The 19,328-nt window shown below is 36.9% G+C and overlaps 1 protein-coding gene and 1 pseudogene across 1 annotated transcript in view; both read right to left on the bottom strand.

Annotated features, from left to right (window-relative positions):
- Positions 1-19,328, bottom strand: part of SETX (senataxin) — a 99,882-nt gene that overhangs the window by 14,342 nt on the left and 66,212 nt on the right. Inside the window, 6 exon segments of the mRNA XM_037850995.1 lie at positions 6,638-6,802; positions 8,414-8,506; positions 9,118-9,305; positions 11,992-12,099; positions 16,240-16,389; positions 18,284-18,355. Of these exon segments, the coding sequence (XP_037706923.1) occupies positions 6,638-6,802; positions 8,414-8,506; positions 9,118-9,305; positions 11,992-12,099; positions 16,240-16,389; positions 18,284-18,355 (776 nt within the window).
- Positions 5,026-6,280, bottom strand: LOC119545469 (annotated as a pseudogene).

The following is a 19,328-nucleotide window of genomic DNA, read 5'->3' as shown; positions in this document are numbered from 1 at the left end:
TGAATATAGGTCCTTTACATCCTTGGTTAGATTTATTCCTAGATATTTGTTTCTTTTAGTTGCTACCATACATGGAATTTTTTTGATTTCCTCCTGAGAGTGTTCATTATTAGTGTATAGAAACTCTACTGTTTTTTGCATGTTGAGCTTGTATTCCGCCACTTTACTAAACTCATTTATTAGCTCTAGTAGCTTTGTTGTAGATTTTTGGGGACTTCCTAAACATAGGATCATGTCATCTGCAAACAGTGAATGTTTTACTTCCTCTTTTCCTTCGGATGCCTTTTTTTCTTTTTCTTGCCTAATTGCTACAGCTAGGACTTCCAGCACGATGTTGAATAAGAGGGGTGATACTGGGCATCCTTATCTTGTTCCCAACCTTAAAGAGAAAACTGTCAGTCTTCCACCATTGAGTACAATGTTAGCTGTGAGTAATTCAGAGGTTTTTAATATATTCACTATGTTGTGTAACCATCATCATTATCTAATACCAGAACATTTCCATCACCCCAAAAAAGAAACTCATACCTATATGCAGTCAGTCCCAATTTCCTCCTTTCCCCATCTTCTAACAACCACTAATCTACTTTCTATCTCTGTGTTATTGCCTATTCTGGACATTTCATATAAACGGAATCAAATAACATGTGGTCTCTTGTACCTGGCTTCCTTCATTTAGCATGTTTTCAAGGTTCATTCACATTATTTCATGTAACGGTAATTCATTCCTTTTTGTGGCTGAACAATATTCCATCGTAAGAATACACCACATTTTACTTATCCATTCATTGGTTAATGACATTGGGTTGTTTCCACTTTGGGGCTATTATGAACAAAGCTGCTATGAACGTTCATGTACAAGTTTTAGGTGGCATATGTTCTCATTTCTCTTTGGGTATATACCTAGGAGTGAACTGCTGGGTCATACGGTAACTCTACATTTAAGTTTTTGAGAAATCACCAAACTATTTTCTATGGTGGGTGCACCATTTTACATTCCCATCAGCAACGTGCAAGAGTTCTGATTTCACTACATCCTTGCTGACACTTGATATTTTGTTTTTTTTTGTGTGTTTTTGTTTTCTTTTTTTTTGTTTGTTTTTTTGGTAATAGCCATCCTAATGGGTGTGAAGTGGTATCTCACTGTGGTTTTGATTTTCATTTCCCTGATAGCTGACTTTTTACTGTTGAGCTGTGAAAGTTCTTTTATAGTCTGGATAAAAGACCCTTGCCAGATATGATTTAAAATTATTATCTCCCATTCTGTGGGTTGTCTTTTCACTTTCTTGACCATGCCCTTTGACGTACAAAGGTTTTTTATTTTGAAGAAGTTCAATTTATCTATTTTCTTTGGTTGCTTGTGTTTTGGTATCATAGCTAAGAAACCACTGCTTAATCCAAAATCACAGAGGTTTTACCCCTATGTTTGCTTCTGAGAGTTTTATACTTTTAGCAGTCTTATATTCAGGTCTTCAACTCATTTTTCAGTTTAAATTTTTGTATATGCTTTGAGATAGGAGTCCAAATTCATTCTTTGGCATTGGGATATCCAGTTGACCCAGCACCATCTGTTGAAAAGACTATGCTTTCCTCTTCAAATGGTCTTGGCACCCTTGTTGAAAATCAACTGATCAAATGGTTTATTTCTAGACTTTTAATTATATTCCACTGGTTATGCCAGTGCTACACTGTCTCGATTACTGTAGTTGCATTTTGAGTTTTAAAATTAGGCAATATGAGTCTTCCAACTTTTTCTTTTTAAAGATTGTTTTGGCAATTCAGAGTCCTTTCCATTTTCATGCAAATATTAGGATCAGCTTGTTAACATTTCTTTAAAACAGACTGCTGGAATTTTGATAAGAGAATGCACTGAATCTGTAGATCAATTTTGGGAGTACTGCTACCTATAATATTAAGTCTTCCAATCCATGTATGTGCTATCTCTTTCCATTTATTTAGATCTTCTTTAATTTCTTTCAATAATGTTTTCTGGGTTTCAGCGTACAACTCTTACCTTCTTTGGTTAAATTTATTTCTAAGTACTTTATTGTTTTTGATGCTATTGCAAATGGAATTTTCTTAATTTTCTTTTTGGATTGTTCATTACTAGCATATAAAAATCCACTGATTTTGTGTATTTTGTATATTGCTCTTGTATCCTGCAACTTTGCTGAATTCGTTTATCACCACTAATGGCTTTTTTTTTTTGTGGATACTTTAAAATTTTCTTCAGTTAAGATCATGTAATCCACAAAGAGAGATCATTGTACTCCTTCCTTTCCATTTTGGATGGCTTTATTTCATTTTCTTGCCTTATTGCCCTAGTTAGAACTTCTAGTACAAGGCTGAATAGAAGTAGAGAGAGTGCATGTCTTTGTCTTGGTCCCGATTTTATGGGGAAAACTTTTAGTTTTACCATTAGGTATGATGTTAGCTGCAGGTTTTTCATGGATGCCTTCTATTAGGTTAAGGAAGTTCCCTTCTATTCCTAGTTTTTTGAATGTTTTCATCATGGAAGAGTGCTGGATTCTGTCAAATACTTTTTCTGAATTTACCGAGATGATCATGCAGTTTTTCCCCCTTTCATTCTATGAATACGATGTATTACATTGATGGGTTATGGTGTATAACCCTTTTCATATGGTGCTAGATTCTGTTTGCCAGTAGTTTGGTGAACATTTTTACATCGATATTCATAAGGGATACTGGTCTGAAGTTTTTTCTTGTGATGTTTTGTCTGGCTTTGGCATCAGAGTAATTCTGGCCTCGTAGGAACGACTTATGAAGTACTCCTTCCTCTTTTATTTTTTTTTGAAACCGTTTGAGAATGAGTGGCATTAATTCTTTAATGTTTGGTAGGATTCATCACTGAAGCATCTGGTCCTGGGCTTTTTTTTTAAATACACTCAATTAGGTAAATATTTAATGATAAAATGCCCAAATTCCTTTAAACACAGTATTTCAAATGACCATATTGTTGTCTGAAGTACAGATCTGAAATGGTAAAGTTGTACTCCAATATTAAATATGAATTAAGCAAACTGAATGGAAAAAAAGTTCTTCTGACTTCAATTTCACCTTCCATTTGTTCCCCCCTCCTACTCACTTTCACATGCCTGAAATTATTTCAAGATACCTGGTTAAATCTTTGTAATAGACAATGTGGGAGCAAAAGTTCTGCTGACAATAGGCTGAGACCAGCCACAGACCTGGGCGGGGCACTGTGGACTCGGAGCTGCCAGCTCTCCACTGGGAACCAGTCTTGTTTTCTACTGTTTTGATCCATTAGTCTCAGATGAAGTTTGAGCATAGAGAGAAAAGTAAAGTAGAAAGGTGTTTTCTTTTAGAGAGAAAGCAAATGGAAGGCCAGCCTATAGCTCTGGAGCACTTCAGGCGTCCGGCTAAGTAGCCCCTCTAGGAAGTCTGCGTGTGACGTCCAAGTGCCTGCAGCAGCTCACTTCCCTGACCCTCTTGCTTCTGTTACTGTGGCCGTAGCTACCACAGAGGCCACATGGAGCGCAAAAAGCTTAGGGAAATCAGAGGTCTGAGATAAGCCGGCAATGACGGACACACATAATAGGGCTATTACTAATGTCGTTGGCCTGCTTGCTTTCAGCAGTACTGGCTGGTAAGAACACTTTTTATTGAGACAGACCCTGCTGGTCTTGGAGCAGCAAGCAATGATGAGACTTACTTTAGTGGTGACAAGAACGACCCTCTTATACCTTATGGCCAAAGAACAGCTACCCATCCCCAAGTCTGTGAGGACCAGATGAACTATGGGGTTCTTGTGTTGGTGCACATAAACGTATCTAAGGGAAGGTTTAAGAAAATCGCTTTTCTTATGTTTCATTATTTTATAAAGTCACATTCTGTATAAAAGCACCATTAATATTCACTGACTCCCAGTACCCAATTTTATAAGGCTGCAGCATGGCAAGGAGTTAAGGATCTCAAGGTAGGTTTCAGGATGGGCTAACCCTGACATTACTCACTGTCTAGCACAAGCACTAACTTCTATTTAGTCCTGAGAGAAGAGGACTTCACTCATGAGTACTGTCACTCCATAACTAAACAGGGAACAAAGGCTTCTCTTGAAAGTTTTGGCCCTCTGTGTTCCCCGGAAGGGTTTCTGATTGATAGAGGCAGTGAGGACAGTGAGTGGTCCACGGTGGCTCGACAGCTCCCAGATTGGCCAACAGGAATCCTGCCCAAGCCAGGACCCAGAAACCAGAAGCTAAAAGATACTGCCAGCCACTGGGTATCCATTCCAGCATGGCAGCACAGTCCCGTCTCCTCAGCTCCTGCCTCAATCTAAAGCTCAGAAGAGTAGTTCTTTTGGAGAGAGAAGTTCACACAGGTGAAGGCTGTGCTGCTTCCCAAAGGCTTGATGCTCTAGGCTATACCTAACAATATAGCCAGAGAGAGGAATACAATCCCACTTGGGAACTGAATTGGCACTATTTCAGGTACAAGTGGAACACCTTGGGAAAATCCCAGATGCGTACCCCAAAACTTTAACTCAAGAATATGGACCACACACCAGTACACAAGCATATTCCCCTCTTAAAAATCTAGATGGATGTTTTGATTCTCAAATTCCACATAAAAACTTTTTTAAAACTTTGCTTAATATAATGCACATATTAAGCAGACTTTAAAAAAGACCCTGTATCTTAAGCAATCATTTATAACAATCTTCACAGAACATGGTCAATGCTGGATTTTTCTGTGATATCTGAGGTTAAACACGGAACCAAATTGTGTGTTTCACTCAACACAAAACCAAACTGCATGTACATCTAAAGATTTATCAAAATCTCTGATATACCTATATTTGACCTTTCAGAGAAAGCACTTAGAGCCACTGACTCAACCTGTGTATTTACCAAGGACAAAAGCAGCAACTTTTCTATTTTAATAAAAATACGGGCAGAAATTATATGATGTAAAATCGACATTCTTCCATAAATTCTAATATTTAGAAGGGAAGACAAAGATACAAAATTCCCATGAAGCCAAAATGATTGCACATTGATCTTGAACTGTGTGAAACCCTGAAATGAACTGTAGTCCCTGAACTTGTGTGCTTGGGGCCAGGTTCACCAAGATATTTCAGCATGCTTTGAACTCGTTCATCATCAACTTCCTGTATTCACAGGCCCAAAACAGAGCTCCATTGGCAGGAAATGTGGGAATCATAGTAGGCTTCAGTCTAGAATACAGGACTGTTATTCCTTCATTTTTCATGACACTCACAAAGGTTCTAAGAAACCCCACCCGTTTTCCAGCCATGGAAAGAACCTGAAGTCTGGATTTGATACAATCCACTGGGTATATAGTCAGCCAGAAGCAAATTCCACCAACTCAAACATCAGAGGGCAGTGCCTAGTTCATCTCATCTCCCTGATGCAACAACTGTCCAGCTCAATTCATAGCCACTGAAGAAACAGAAATAGCTTGGTACTTCCCGAAGTAAAGTGCCAGAGAGACCCTGGTAGAAGCCCACAGGGTCATCCTTTGAGAGGATGATCTTCACAAAAGACCCAACTGCATTTGGTTTTTGATGATCTTCCCCAACATCTCCATCTTGTACAGGGTCTGCAGGCAGCACTTCACGAGCTCAGTGGGGCAGAGTGACAGCACAGCAAAGGAGCTGGCGGTGGCATTCTGCAGGTCACTCAGCTTTGCCTGCTTGTCCAATCCAACCACCTTCCTTAAGACCCGCTAGAAGAAGATGTAGCACATGAAAAGGACAGAGTTCCCGGCGACGCTGGCGATTAGTGCGGGGCTTGTCCCCTTGTAGAAGCCCCAGAAGCCCACCTGAGAGTAGGTCTTGAGGCAGCAGTTGGTGAGCCCCCTGTACAGGTCAGGAAACATCTGTATCTCCACTTTCATCTTGTCAAAGGGTCTGGTCAGCACGCACACTGTGCCCCCTGCAGCCCCCACTGTGAAGTCAATGGCAGCTTGGATAGCAGGACTGGACTTCATGTTCTCCCACGCATCTGCTGGTTTCCATGAAAGACAACTCTCTGGAGCTTATGATGGGCCCGTCATATCCTGCTGCACTGGCTCCACCACTTCCTCTCAGCTATCACTCCCTGGCTGGGGAGGCTGCTTAACCCACGAGCCTACCGTGTGTCCCGTAGGCTTTTGTTGATGAAAGTTTTTTGATTACTTTCTATTTGTTACTGAATCTGTTTTGGTAATCTGTTTCTAGGTTAAGAAATTTTTAGTTAAAAGAATTTCAATAATTTTGTATTTTACTGTTGGAGGAAACAAAAACACGATCTTCAGTCTATGCATAAAAGCAATAAAAGGGTTAAATAATTTATTCTAAGTGAAAAAGTGACTTCATGAGAACTGCTAGAATTAGAATTCAGACTTTCTCAGTCAATTCCACTGTCAAGTATAATGCTGATGTTCCAACTGCCAAGAGGTACCCTGTCTACAGAGGCCACAAGTATAACTATCATCTACGTGGCACGTCTTACAGAAATCAGCTTCCCAATCTCCTTGTGCTATACCACCACTTTCCATGGTCTAGGACCACACCTAGAGTTAGGTTTTCCTTTCTGTTGCCTCTCTCTTCTTTTTAATTCAACAGAAAAACTGGAAAACCGGAAAAATGCCTTACCCTTTTCTCTCAAACTCTTTATCCAAATCCTTCTGAATCATCGTCTTCTGAGCCTTGTAATGTGTTATTATGCCAATGTTCCGGAAAGTCACATCTCTTCTTTTGTCTTTAATAAGCTTAATGATTTCCATCACCAGTTTTATTTCTTGAATATTAACATATGAGCTAAATAAGTGAAGGAAAAAAATGATAAAAATGAACAGCAGTCTTACCATTAACTTAAGTTCCAGTTACTTGTTCTCAATTACAGTAAGGGGCAGATGGGCAGGATCAACCTTTCACTCAGCCAACAGTGACTCAAAGAGACTATTAAAATGGCAATTAATATCATACATATGGATAAATGTATAAAAATAATGCCCAGTGAAACATGAAGTTGTACACAGTAAAGAGTTTGCAGTTAACTGAGATTCAGGCCGCAGTTTCTTCATCCATTAAAATGGGGATAATAGTAGTAATAACAGTATTTATAGTAATGAAAATATTAATAATAAGTAGCTAACGTAACATTACTATGTTCCAAACACTGAGAAAAGTGCTTTAGATATATTATCTTCCTCAATTTCCCAACACTGCCTGAGACCAGGCAAGAGGCAATACCACCACTGGTTGAGTAGGCCAGGCATCAAACAACCAAGGTGGTGCCATCACAGACTAAAAGTGAATGATGGGGCCCCTAGTGCTGAACAGCATGGGACCTGGTATCAGGCCCATGTTCTCAATGTTCTCCAAACTGACCTGCACTCCCAACTTCAGGAGAGCTTATACTACTCCCAAATTACATGTGTTCCTTCATTACCATACTAGATCCAACACATATGCACAAGAGGGGATGCACTACACTTGTACTTTTATTCCTGAGGCTACCTCAGGAATCTGTCTCATATTAACAGCCTTAAAGACCCACTGTCCTAATTTTAAGATTTACTATGTTGACAACTAGTCAGCTAGCTAACTTCGATTTCTGAAATCTTTATTTGCCTTGGTCACTTCTTAGGTTACGCTTCTCTCATCAATATTCCTCTTGTGACCTTCGATCCCCATTATGCTCTGGGGCTCAAACCTCAATTCTCCTCTCCACTCGAGTTGGCCCTTCTAAAATCTTCCCATTGTGCCTTCTGGCATCACAATCTCATGGCCAACTCCTCCTCTGTATTTTAAACTTCTTCACCAAATGCTCCCTCACTCAAACTCTATATCATATGCAATACCTGAATCTCACCTGAGGACACTACCTCCCCTGCACCCCTCTCATGATACAGAGATGGAGTTTGTTATTTCCTCATACTTCACGAAACAGAGGTGGGGGTTTGTCTTTGTGCTGACAAATACAGCCTCTAGACCATTATTCCTCTACGCTCTCACAAGAACCCTTGCCCTTCTGATGAAGTCTTTGCCACTGAGCAAAACTACCATTCCAGTTTGCCATCATTCCCAGACCACTTGAACACTTTTCCTCACTGACAACTCAAAACCTTTAAAGGACTGTCCACCCTCTGTCTCTATTCCCTTACTCTCATACATACCTCACCCAACTGACAGCACCTAACCCAAGTGAATTAATTAACTATGCAGGTGATTACCCGTTTAATGACTGTCTCCAACCCAGTTAAATGAAATGACTATGTTTCTAACACTGAGAAAAGTGCTTTAGATAGATTATCTTTGGCACTAGGCAAAAAAGACATATATAGAAAATGTTTTTAATATGAATCTGAACAAAAATAATGTAACAATTCTGGGACCATCTCTAGGGGTTGAAGAAAGAGAACATACTCATTATCCCGTCTTTCTGAACCATCTCCAACATCAAATACAAGGTAAGGTTGAAATGGCCAGTCAGATGAACATCGGTTGGTTTCAGTCAATCTGTAAAAAAAAAGCAGCCACTCATTCAGAATATAAGTCAACTTGTAAGATATTTTATTAGTGGTGGTACTGTTATTTTTTTTGTGGAGGAGGGGGGAATTGGGGAAAGGAAAAGAACAAGAAGGAACCTTTTCTTTTATAGTCATGTTTCAGTAAAAGGTAAAACACTGGCTTTATTTTTACTCTTGTGCTAGGGAGAGTGATCTATGTAATAAAAAATTACAACTATGACTGAAAAGCTACTCATGATATACTAAGTAAAATAAGCAGATCATAGGGCATTAGAGTATGGTCCAATTTTTTTCCCAAAAAACTAAAAGAGAGAAAAAGCTAAGATATGCATATTTGAAAACAGGACTGGAAGAAGAGATACCAAAATGTTACCAGTGATTATTTCTGGGTAGTGTAAATGTGGATAATTTTTTTCTTCTTTTCAGTTTCGCTGCATTTTTGCAATGAACATGTATAGCTTTGTAATTAGAAAACATTAATTTTTAAAACTCTCACAATTCATGCTTTTTATGACAAGACTTAAGAACACAGTAAAATGACTATTCTAAGTAGCTAAACCTCCAAATAAAATGAACTAACAAGCAATAAATGGAATTCACCTGTTCGTTTTCAAGCTTCTGTTATAAACATAATTAGAAGGGAAGAGACATATGTCTGGATGCATCCTGTATTGAACAGTAAGTTGTAAAACAGGTAGTCTGCTGATCACATTGTGCTCCACATTCTCTTCCAGTAGTTTGCAAAAGCGAGCCATCATCGACTGGTCATAGCCATACTCCTGTGCTTTCTGAGTGAGGGGAAATAAAGCAACAACTTCCAAGAATTCATTTATACTTTTCCCAATATTATAAAAACAACTACTGCACTTTAATATATACATGGCAGGGTTCAGGTGTCATAAGATTACCACAAACCCAAGATTCAGAGAAAGGAGACGTCTGTGACCACAATCCTCCAAAAGCCATGTTCTTGAAAATAAGTCCAAGTATTACTCTTTATTTAGAGCACTCACACAATATTGCTTATGAAAACAATGTTATCTTGAATGACCCACAACTACTGCTAACAGAGATCACCTGCAAGAATCAATAATAAAGGAAGCAAAAAAATTTAACACAGATTTTTAAGTTATTTTCAGGGTATGCCCCGACAATTAGAAATGTTGAGTGTTGTCGTAAACAAATCTTTTAAAGACTGATTTATTCATCCATTCATCCATCTAATATGTATTGAACACCTAAAATTTAGGATGCTGAGACCACTAAGGTAAATAAGATCATGCCACACAGAACTTACAGTCTAGTGGAGGAGACAGACAACCGACCTACTAAAAATTGATTTCACAAACTCAACAATGGGTTTCAATCTGTAATTTGAAAAACACACTGACCTAAAGGACAAATGAAGAAATGTCTTGATGTTATGGATAGTTGTGTCTTGGGGTATAATTTTCAGTGACAACATCACCCAAAGATTCAAAACATGTTATATGTTAAACAATCTAGAAGTAAAAATGTGCTTTGTAAACTGCACTAAGACAATCATCATGAGTAATCATGAAGACACTGTTGTCAAAGATGTATGTGAAAGGTTTGAATAAATCTGTATCACAAATTTTGAGAATGGAAAAAAGCATCACTTCTTAATAAACAAAATTATTTATATATGTGATTTCAAATAAATATGCATAATTAAATGAATATGATTTTATCTATATCCCCAGAAGTTTATCTATTCAGGTTAGTCAAAACTTAGTTTTAAAATTTTCTCTTTGGGAAAACAGAAAAGTGACTTTATGAGGTAACATGTCTACTTTTAGAAAAAACCCAAGTCCATCCTACAAAATGACACAGATATTTATGTTTTTAACATGGAAAGATGTCCTTGATCTAGTCACTGATTGAAAAAGGATGCTGTTCACAGAATGATTCCCCCACCTTTGAACCAAACCAAGCCCTACATATACATGAAAACATATACATGTACGCAAACCTTATAACCATCTGACATGCCATATTTTAATAACCTATTTATTTACTGTCTATTACCCACTAGATGTAAATTCCATAAGAGCAGGGATTTTTGTGTTTTCTTCACTGTCATAATTCCAGCACTTAGTGCTTCACTTTAGGTTGGTACTCAATACATACTGAAAAAAAAATGAATAGATGAAAACTCAAATGCCCAGAAACTCTGCTAAAATACTGGCTGAACAATTTACAGTAATTATTCCTAGAAATAGGTGGTTGGATAGGTATGTTGAGGGATTGTTTTTGTAGTTATTTACTGAATTTTCTTTTTTTTTTTTTGCAACAATCACAAAAAATCCTAAGTAAGTTTTCCCATATAGTTGAGGTCCATTAACCCCTGAGGTTCTTTCAAGTGGTTAAATCAGTAAATTTTAAAAACTGCATTATTTAAATAAATGTTATACAATTTGTTTTTCATTATTCTCCATGAACAAAGTCATTGGAGGCAATTCTTCCTTACAGACATTAGTTGTCATTTATTGACTAGTATTGCTTCTGGGCCACACCCCAGTGTGACCACGCATGTATGCTTAGATGTCAAATAAAGAATTGTACCATCATTTTAAATAATTCCAAAGTCAAAAAACTAACAACAAAAAACCTCAGATATTCACTCCATAGTTGAAAAACAATGCTTTTAAAATGATCTGTTTTGGGATTGTTTATGTGGCCATTTCTCTGTATTTGTACAGATAATCTATGTATCAGTAAAAAATACAAAATTGATTAAATTTCAAAATCACCTTGGTATAGGCTTATTCATATTACCCAAATCATTTACTGAATCCTGATTCTGATGTGCATTTCTCCAATCCATCTTTAGTGAGGTTAAACAATAAAACAGAGTACTAGGCGCTTATATTCCCAGATTTCACAACTAATTCCTTTTCTTTTCATATCATCTTCACTTTCAGAAGATGTGAGTAGCACAGACTTTTTTTGCATTAGAGAATACAGAATTCTAAAATAGGAAATGTACTCCAAAAAGAATTTCTCTTTACAATGTTTTCAAATTTCTGCATATTTAAATATAAATCAGTTAGGAAGTTGGGATTTTTTTTCTTGCTTTTAAAGTTTTTCTTTTATCATTCCTTTGGTGTTACATTATTAAAATCAATCAAGTGCATAAGATATGTGGACACTGTCTCTCCCAAAGGGAAAACCTGATACACACAAAAAAAGTTATCCTTCTAGCCTTCTGGTCTCCAACACTTAACACTGCTCCTGCCACACATGTATAAGCACAATTATGAACAAAGATACAGTGTAAGAGATTTTTACTTATTAAGATTCTAACAGTGCCTCCCTTTTCTCAGCCTTTCCCTACTTTTCTGTCCAAAGAAGAGTTGACAATTTCCAAGAAAGACCCTCCCATCACAGAAAACAAAATAACAAAAAAAGCCACTTCCTTCTTGAAGCAATGTGAAGACAGAAAAAACTTACCATTGAAATAACTGTGGGAGGAAGCTGTTTAGGATCTCCTACCAGGATAAGCTTGTTGCAACGATGGATGAGTGGAGTAAGGGTCTCAACTTCACAAGACTGCCCAGCCTAAGTAAGAAAGTATAGAATGGAGAAATTATTCTTAATTATCTTTGTTATTAATTTATCCATATATAGTTTATCTAATTCACAAAGATGCTAACCATTAAGAAAAGTACCATGCTTTTCCTTTTGCACCAAATAGGAAAACAAGATTTTCTTTGGTTAAAAAATAAAAACAACAATTAAAAAAACAAACAAACAAAAAACAAACCCTCCAAAAACTACAACTAAAAAAATTCAAACATGTTTTTTTTAAATTTTTAATTGGAAAAGTTGAAGCTTCACAGAAAAATCATGTAGAAAATAGTGCTCCCATATATCACAGCCCCCCATTACTAACACTTTTCATTAGTGATTTTTATGCTAGTAACATTTATATGACCTAAATTTCCCCTTTTAACCACATTCACATACACAATTCAGTGCTATTACACTCACGAAGTTGTGCTACCATCACCACCATTCATAAAACTTTTCAAGTAACCCAAAAAGAAATGCTGTACAATTTAAGTATTAACTCCCTGTTCTAGTTTGCTAATGCTGCCACAATGCAAAACACCAGAGATGGATTGGCTTTTATAAAAGGGGGTTTACTTGGTTACACAGTTACAGTCTTAAGGCCATGAAGTGTCCAAGGTAACACAGCAATCAGATACCTTCACCGGAGGATGGCCAATGGTGTCCGGAAAACCTCTATTAGCTGGGAAGGCACATGGCTGGCGTCTGCTCCAAAGTTCTGGTTTCAAAATGGCTTTCTCCCAGGATGTTCCTCTCTAGGCTGCAGTTCCTCAAAAATGTCACTCTTAGTTGCACTTGGGGTATTTGTCCTCTCTTAGCTTCTCCGGAGCAAGAGTCTGCTTCCAACAGCAGTCTTCAAAATGTCTCTCCTGTGCTTTCTTCAAAGTGTCCCTCTTGGCTGTAGCAAGCTTGCTCCTTCTGTCTGAGCTTATATAGTGCTCCAGTAATTTAATTCAGACCCACCCTGAATGGGTGGCCAACACCTCCATGGAAATTATCCAATCAGAGTCATCACCCACAGTTGGGTGGGGCACATCTCCATGGAAACACTCAAAGAATTACAATCTAACACTGATAGGGCTGCCCACACAAGATTACATCAAAGATAATGGCATTTGGGGGGACATAATACATTCAAACTGGCACACTCCCTATTCCGTACCACCAAACCAGCTGCTAAAAAGCTATATTCTAGATTCTAACTCTATGAATTGGCTTATTCTAATTATTTCATATCTGTGAGACCATACAGTATTTGTCCTTTTTATGTCTGGCTTATTTCACTCAACACAATGTCTTCAAGGTCCATCCATGTTGTCAAATGAATCAGAACTTCATTTTTTTTAATGCTAATAAATAGTCCATTATATGCATATACCACAGTTTGTTCATCCATTCCATCAGCTGGGTTGCGTCCATCTTTTGGCAATTGTGAATAATGCCGCTATGAACATTGGTAAATAATACCTGTTTGAGTCCCCGATTCTTTTGAGTCTATACTTAGTAGAGGGATTGCTGAATCATATGGTAATTTCTACACTTAGCCTTATGACGAATGGCCAAACTGTCTTCCATTGCGGCTACAACATTTTATTTTCCCATCAGCAATGAATGAGTGTTCCTATTTCTCCACATCCTCTCCAACACTTGTAATTTTCTTTTTTAAACAGTAGTCATTCTAGTGGGTGTGAAATGGAATCTCATTGTGGTTTTGATTTGCATTTCTCCAGTAACTAACGATATTAAGCATCTTCTCATGTGATTTTAGCCATTTGTATTTTCTCTCTGGAGAAAGATCTATTCAATTCTTTTGCCCATTTTTTAATTGGGTTGTCTTTCTTTTTATTGTTGAGTTGTAGAATTTCTTTATGTATTCTGGATATTAAACCTTTCTAGGATATGTGGTTTCCAAATATTTTCTCCCATTGAGTAGGCTGTCTTTTCATTTTCATGATCAAGTCCTCTGATGCACAAGTTTTTAATTTTAGGCGCTCCCATTTGTCCATTTTATCATTTGTTGCTTGTGCTTTGCATACAAAGTCTAAGAAACCACTGCCTAACACAAGATTCTGAAGATATTTACCTACATTTTCTTCCAGGAATTTTATAGTCCTGGTTCTTACATTTACATCTTTGATTCATTTGAGTTAACTTTTAGATACAGTGTGAAATAGGACTCCTTTGGGTCTCTTGTTGATGAACTTCCTGTTGCTGTTTCTCTGTGAATATTTTAAACATTCCCTCATTTCTGAAGGACATTTTTTTAAAAAATTCAGTTTTATTGAGATATATTCACCACAGAGTCATCTATGGTGTACAATCAACTGTTCACAGTACCATCATATAGTTATGCATTCATCACCCCAATCCATTTTTGAACATTTTCCTTGCACCAGAAGAATGAGAATAAAAAGAGAAAGTAAAAAAGAACACCCAAATCATCCCCCCCATCCCACCCTATTTTGCAGATTTTCTCAGCTCTTCTTCACTTGATTCTTGCCCTGGATATACAGTACAATTTTTAAGGTTGTACTTTCTGTGCAACTGTTTCATCTCCAAGGAGAAAGGTTCCTTGTTTCTGTTCCTTCTCCAGGAATCTTGATCTTCTGTTTGTTTTTGTGTAGCATTTTCTCCCCAGATTCTATGATTTGTTTAAATTCTCTCCCTCACTCAGTTCTCCCTTCTCCTTATACTCAATCATTCTGCCTTACAGCAGTTCAGTCCCCTTTCCCCCACTTTGTTTTGGTCTGTGAGGCTTTTCTGCCTCTGGTTTCTTCCCCATTAAAGTATCCCTCCCCAGGGAGGCCATATTGGGTCAATCCAAAAACATGTTTTGCGTTTCAGTGGTCCAGCAAACAGAATGGACTGAGTGCCTGCACCTCTTGCCAACAGTTCTGCAGCAGTCTCTCTCTTTTTTTCACTCCTGAGAGTACTTTAGTATACGGCACTCCTCAGCTGCTTATGTCCTGCCCTGAATCTCTGTGGACTTAAATCCCTGTGCCTGGATATACCTGTGGTTTGAATTTGCTGCTGTGAGCAGCTCTATGGTCTCCATCTGCAGCAGAAGGGATCCAGGCCATGCTGCCTCTGTGCAACTCCTAAGTTGCACAAGACAGAAGTAAGGGGGAAGGGTCTGGACTAGTTGGTCTGGGAAGAAAATCTCCTACTTGTTTTTCTTCAATTCAGCATTTGTGGAGTCCTTCTCCAGTCTTTATCGTCCTCCAGGGATCCAAGTACGTGGGATTTGTCCTTTTATTAGTTGATTCAGAGGGGAGATTTTCAGAGGATTTCTTACATTGTCATGTTGATGGGGTCATACTTAAACGTGTGTTTTGAAGTCAGCCACTATGCTGCAACCACCACCTGGGAACTAGTCACACATTAGAGTGCATTCTATATCCCAGGTTTGTATTCTTTGTTCATACTGAGCATGAGCCTAAGGAAACTTTTCCACTCTGAAAACTATTAGAACTTTATACTTGAAGTTCAGAAACCACTACAGGTGTGTCTCTAGGTGTGTGTCATTTCCTCCCGCCAGTCTTCTGTGTTCCTCAGCAGGCCACTTCAATTTCAAGAGTCAAGTTTCTCTTCAATCCAATGACATTTCCTTCTATTATTTCATCACTTCCACTATTTCTGTTCTTTTATTCTGGTGGATCTTGGATCTCCTGATCACTTCTCCTTCCATCTCTTCTGTCTTCTGGCTCATCCTCTGGCGAACAGTAGATAGCCAGTAAACATTTGTTCAATGAATGAACTAGGAATAAAGACGTAAGTTGAAAACATTGTGGCTCAGAGCTGTCCAAAGTTATATTAAACCTACTACAAAAAGACAGTGAATTTCTTATTACTAGAGATGTGGTCCACATAGGAGCTAGATAATTACTCAACAGGGATCTTGTTAGGAATAATCAAACATCCTTAAGACTAAAATCTTAATAACGGAAAAGCAATTTTAATCATGGTGGGTCATTAGCAGCATATTTCAGTGTGAGAGAATACACATGTAATGGCAAGTAAAAATCAGATGCAAAAAATCCATTTTATCAACAGCTCAGCAGCCAAATTTCATCTATAATTCACTTCTCACAGTACTAATCAAAGTAGTATGGTTAACTGCTCACTGACCTCATCAACAATGACACAACTGAAGGGGACACCCCCTTGACCACGAAAAGCTGACTCAAGCAGTAAACCACCACTCGTGCTCAATGTACAGCAGATGACGTGGGACTCTAAAATGATGATACTCTGTGTTTTTTGTGGGCGTCCTTGAACCTAAAAAAGCAAATCAAGGTTAAGCAACATTTAGTTGTACATGAATTCTTAACAATGATAGGTTTATCTTTACTATAAAACATCTGCCATTTTATTACGTGACAGGAACAGTATATTTAGTAAAAGGGTAAAAACTCAAAATTAAGATAATAGCAGAAGCATTCAAGATAATCAGAAATCACCAGAAAGAATACTGTGCTTTGTGGCCTAAGTTTAAAACATGATTTAAGCACATTAAGAAAAATTTATTCAAGGTATGATTTGGTCAAAATAGATTATAATGCTTCTTGCAGTCAAATGTTTATAGGCAGGTATCAGAATAAGTAGAGATTAAATAATTCTAATGAGTCCTGAACCAAATATATGAGTAAAACCAGAGTTAGATATTTGTTTTTCTTTGGTTTTGTTTGAAATGTTTTTTTATTGTTTTTTAATTTTTTGATTAAAAAAAAAAACAGAAGCTTGAATGTACATTTTTTTCTTCTATTAATTTTTAAGTATATAATGGTGTTCTTTCTTTTATAAAAGCTAATACCAACAAAAATGCCTGTGAGCCTGGTGAGTATTCTACTTCCTCAGTAAGAAAAGCAACTGGGTCTATTTCTATAATGCCATACACTGTGATGGAGCCAGAAATGTGAATGACACCTTACAATATATAACATTCAAAATCCAAATTCATATATTGGTATTTTAATCAGAGATTCAGTTTGTCTATTTCCACTATTGAAAAGTAGTAGTGATTCATCCCTGAACAAATCATAAATTTAACCATAGATTCCAAGACATGTATGTAAGCTTTACGGAGAGGGTGGCATCTGTGGTACTCCAGTGCGCACATGTTAAAGCACTGTCAAATACAACTCTCAGCAATCTACAGAGTTAAACTGTCATGCATGATTAATTCAATGGCCCATAACCCATGTGAGAAATAGCAAAACACACCACACCCATGAACATGGACTTCATCCTTAGAACAGGATAATTAATTCTGGGTTTAATTTAAAATTTTAATAAAATGCCTTCTACACACTTTTAATTTAAATAAATGAACCATAACAAAATATACATTAAATTCAACTGTATTTTTTTAGCCACATGAAAAAGGCTGAGAAAACCCTGAAGAGAAATTTCAGTTAAAAAATACTAATGACATTACCAGTTGATTTTACCCTCTCTCCTTGACTACCAATGGGGGTTTTATTAAGACTGCATTCTGGTGATCAGGGTATACTTCTGGCTCATCCTAATTTCAATCAGTCTAAATCTTATTTCTGATGTTTTTATAGCCAAAGAACACTGAAAAAGTTATACATGTTACAGAAGGATTTTTTATGATCAAAAAGAGTTTAAGCCAAGAACTGTCAAAAAAAAAAAAAAAAAAAAAAAAAAAAGGTGTTTGTACTTTTCTATAACAAACCCTATCCACTGCCCTTTTACTCTTGAATCCAGATGTATGTGATTTTCTTTCTTTCTTTCAAATAGGAAATCACCCACAAACCTATTCTCATTAATTATTCATCTGATCATAATTAGCAGAGGAAAATTTGTTCTTTTGCAGCAGAAAGGAATGGGAGATAGAGCATCTAACAAGAGGTTTTTATTTACCCAGACCTAGGACAGAAAAAAAATAATTCACCATCAATCACCTCTTTCTTAGAACTTTTAGGTGGCAGTAAGAATTTATTCTTAAGTTAAAGAACAAAATGTAAAAGTAATTACATCATTTTCTCCAATTTTGTCTATGTTTGAATTATTTCATAATAAAAAGTTTAAAACATGTAGTTGAGATAAAGCCATAGGCTGTTGGAACCATTTTATAATTAAATTATTTAAAAAAAAAAAAAAGTAAAACAAATAAAAACCAAGAAAATACTATAGGTGAACTACTTACCTCTTTAATTTTAGAAGCAAGCTCCTGCCTTTCTTTTGAAACTTGGGCAATTTTTTCATCCAGTTCTTGCCTCTGGAAAAAATGACAATATCACATTAAAACTAAACTAACTGTAGCAACAAACAAGACAGAATTTAACAAAGGATCACAAATACTGAATGTTTATATGAATTTTTTTTTAGATGCTAGGGTATTGAATAGCTAGAAGGTAATAACTGAAAAGGCTGAACATAACCCTCTTTGAAATTTGCTCTTTAGCTACTCTTAAATTGTACTTTGAAAGTTATCACTTTTCTATATATGTCTTATATTTCACAAGGGGAAAAGAACTGAAACTGTGGAACTGCAAGCCATAACATTCTTTGAAATTTGCTCTCTACTTGTTAAATCATACTTTCAAAGTTACCACTGTTATGTGTTATGTATGTAAGTTAAATTTCACAATAAAAAAAGTATTTAAAAAAAACTAAACTAAGCATTTTAAAATACTTTCCAATGTACTGCCTCACATTTCAAATGAGTGAGGTCTATTTTATCAATGAAAATCTTTATATTAACACAATTTTTTTTGTATACTAGTGAAGTCCTGAAATGCTTTCTGTATCACTGCATAAGATTCAGTTATGTCCAGTGTATTAAGCGTATGCTCCTTTTGTCTGCTTAGCATTCCAACCCTTGGGGGTACTGCTCCTCCCCTAATTTCTAGCTGGTTTAAATGGCTGTCAGTCATATCCTCTGGTCACAGTGATAGGCATATAATATTGTTCTGGCAAAGCACAGTATACATTATCTTAAAACAAAGATTGAGCCTGCTTGTAACTAATCAGTCCAGACTAATCAGTCCTTCCTTGGAATTGATGTATAGATACTGAGAGAGAAAGACCATCTTTTCTCTTAAGGCTTCTAACTGGGATGGTGAAGCCTAGAGACGCTGGCCCTCAACAAATCCAGGGGCGGAGAAATTATATCATCTGAGCCTCTGGATCCAGAGATGCTGAAGGTATTCTACTCTGGGACTTCCAGTTATATGAGCCAAAGAATTCTC

Source organism: Choloepus didactylus, chromosome 10 (genome assembly GCF_015220235.1).
Source record: "Choloepus didactylus isolate mChoDid1 chromosome 10, mChoDid1.pri, whole genome shotgun sequence".
Taxonomy (NCBI): Eukaryota; Metazoa; Chordata; class Mammalia; order Pilosa; family Megalonychidae; genus Choloepus; species Choloepus didactylus.
The sequence above is the reverse complement of the archived record's forward strand: the minus strand, read 5'-3'. Positions and strand labels throughout refer to the sequence as shown.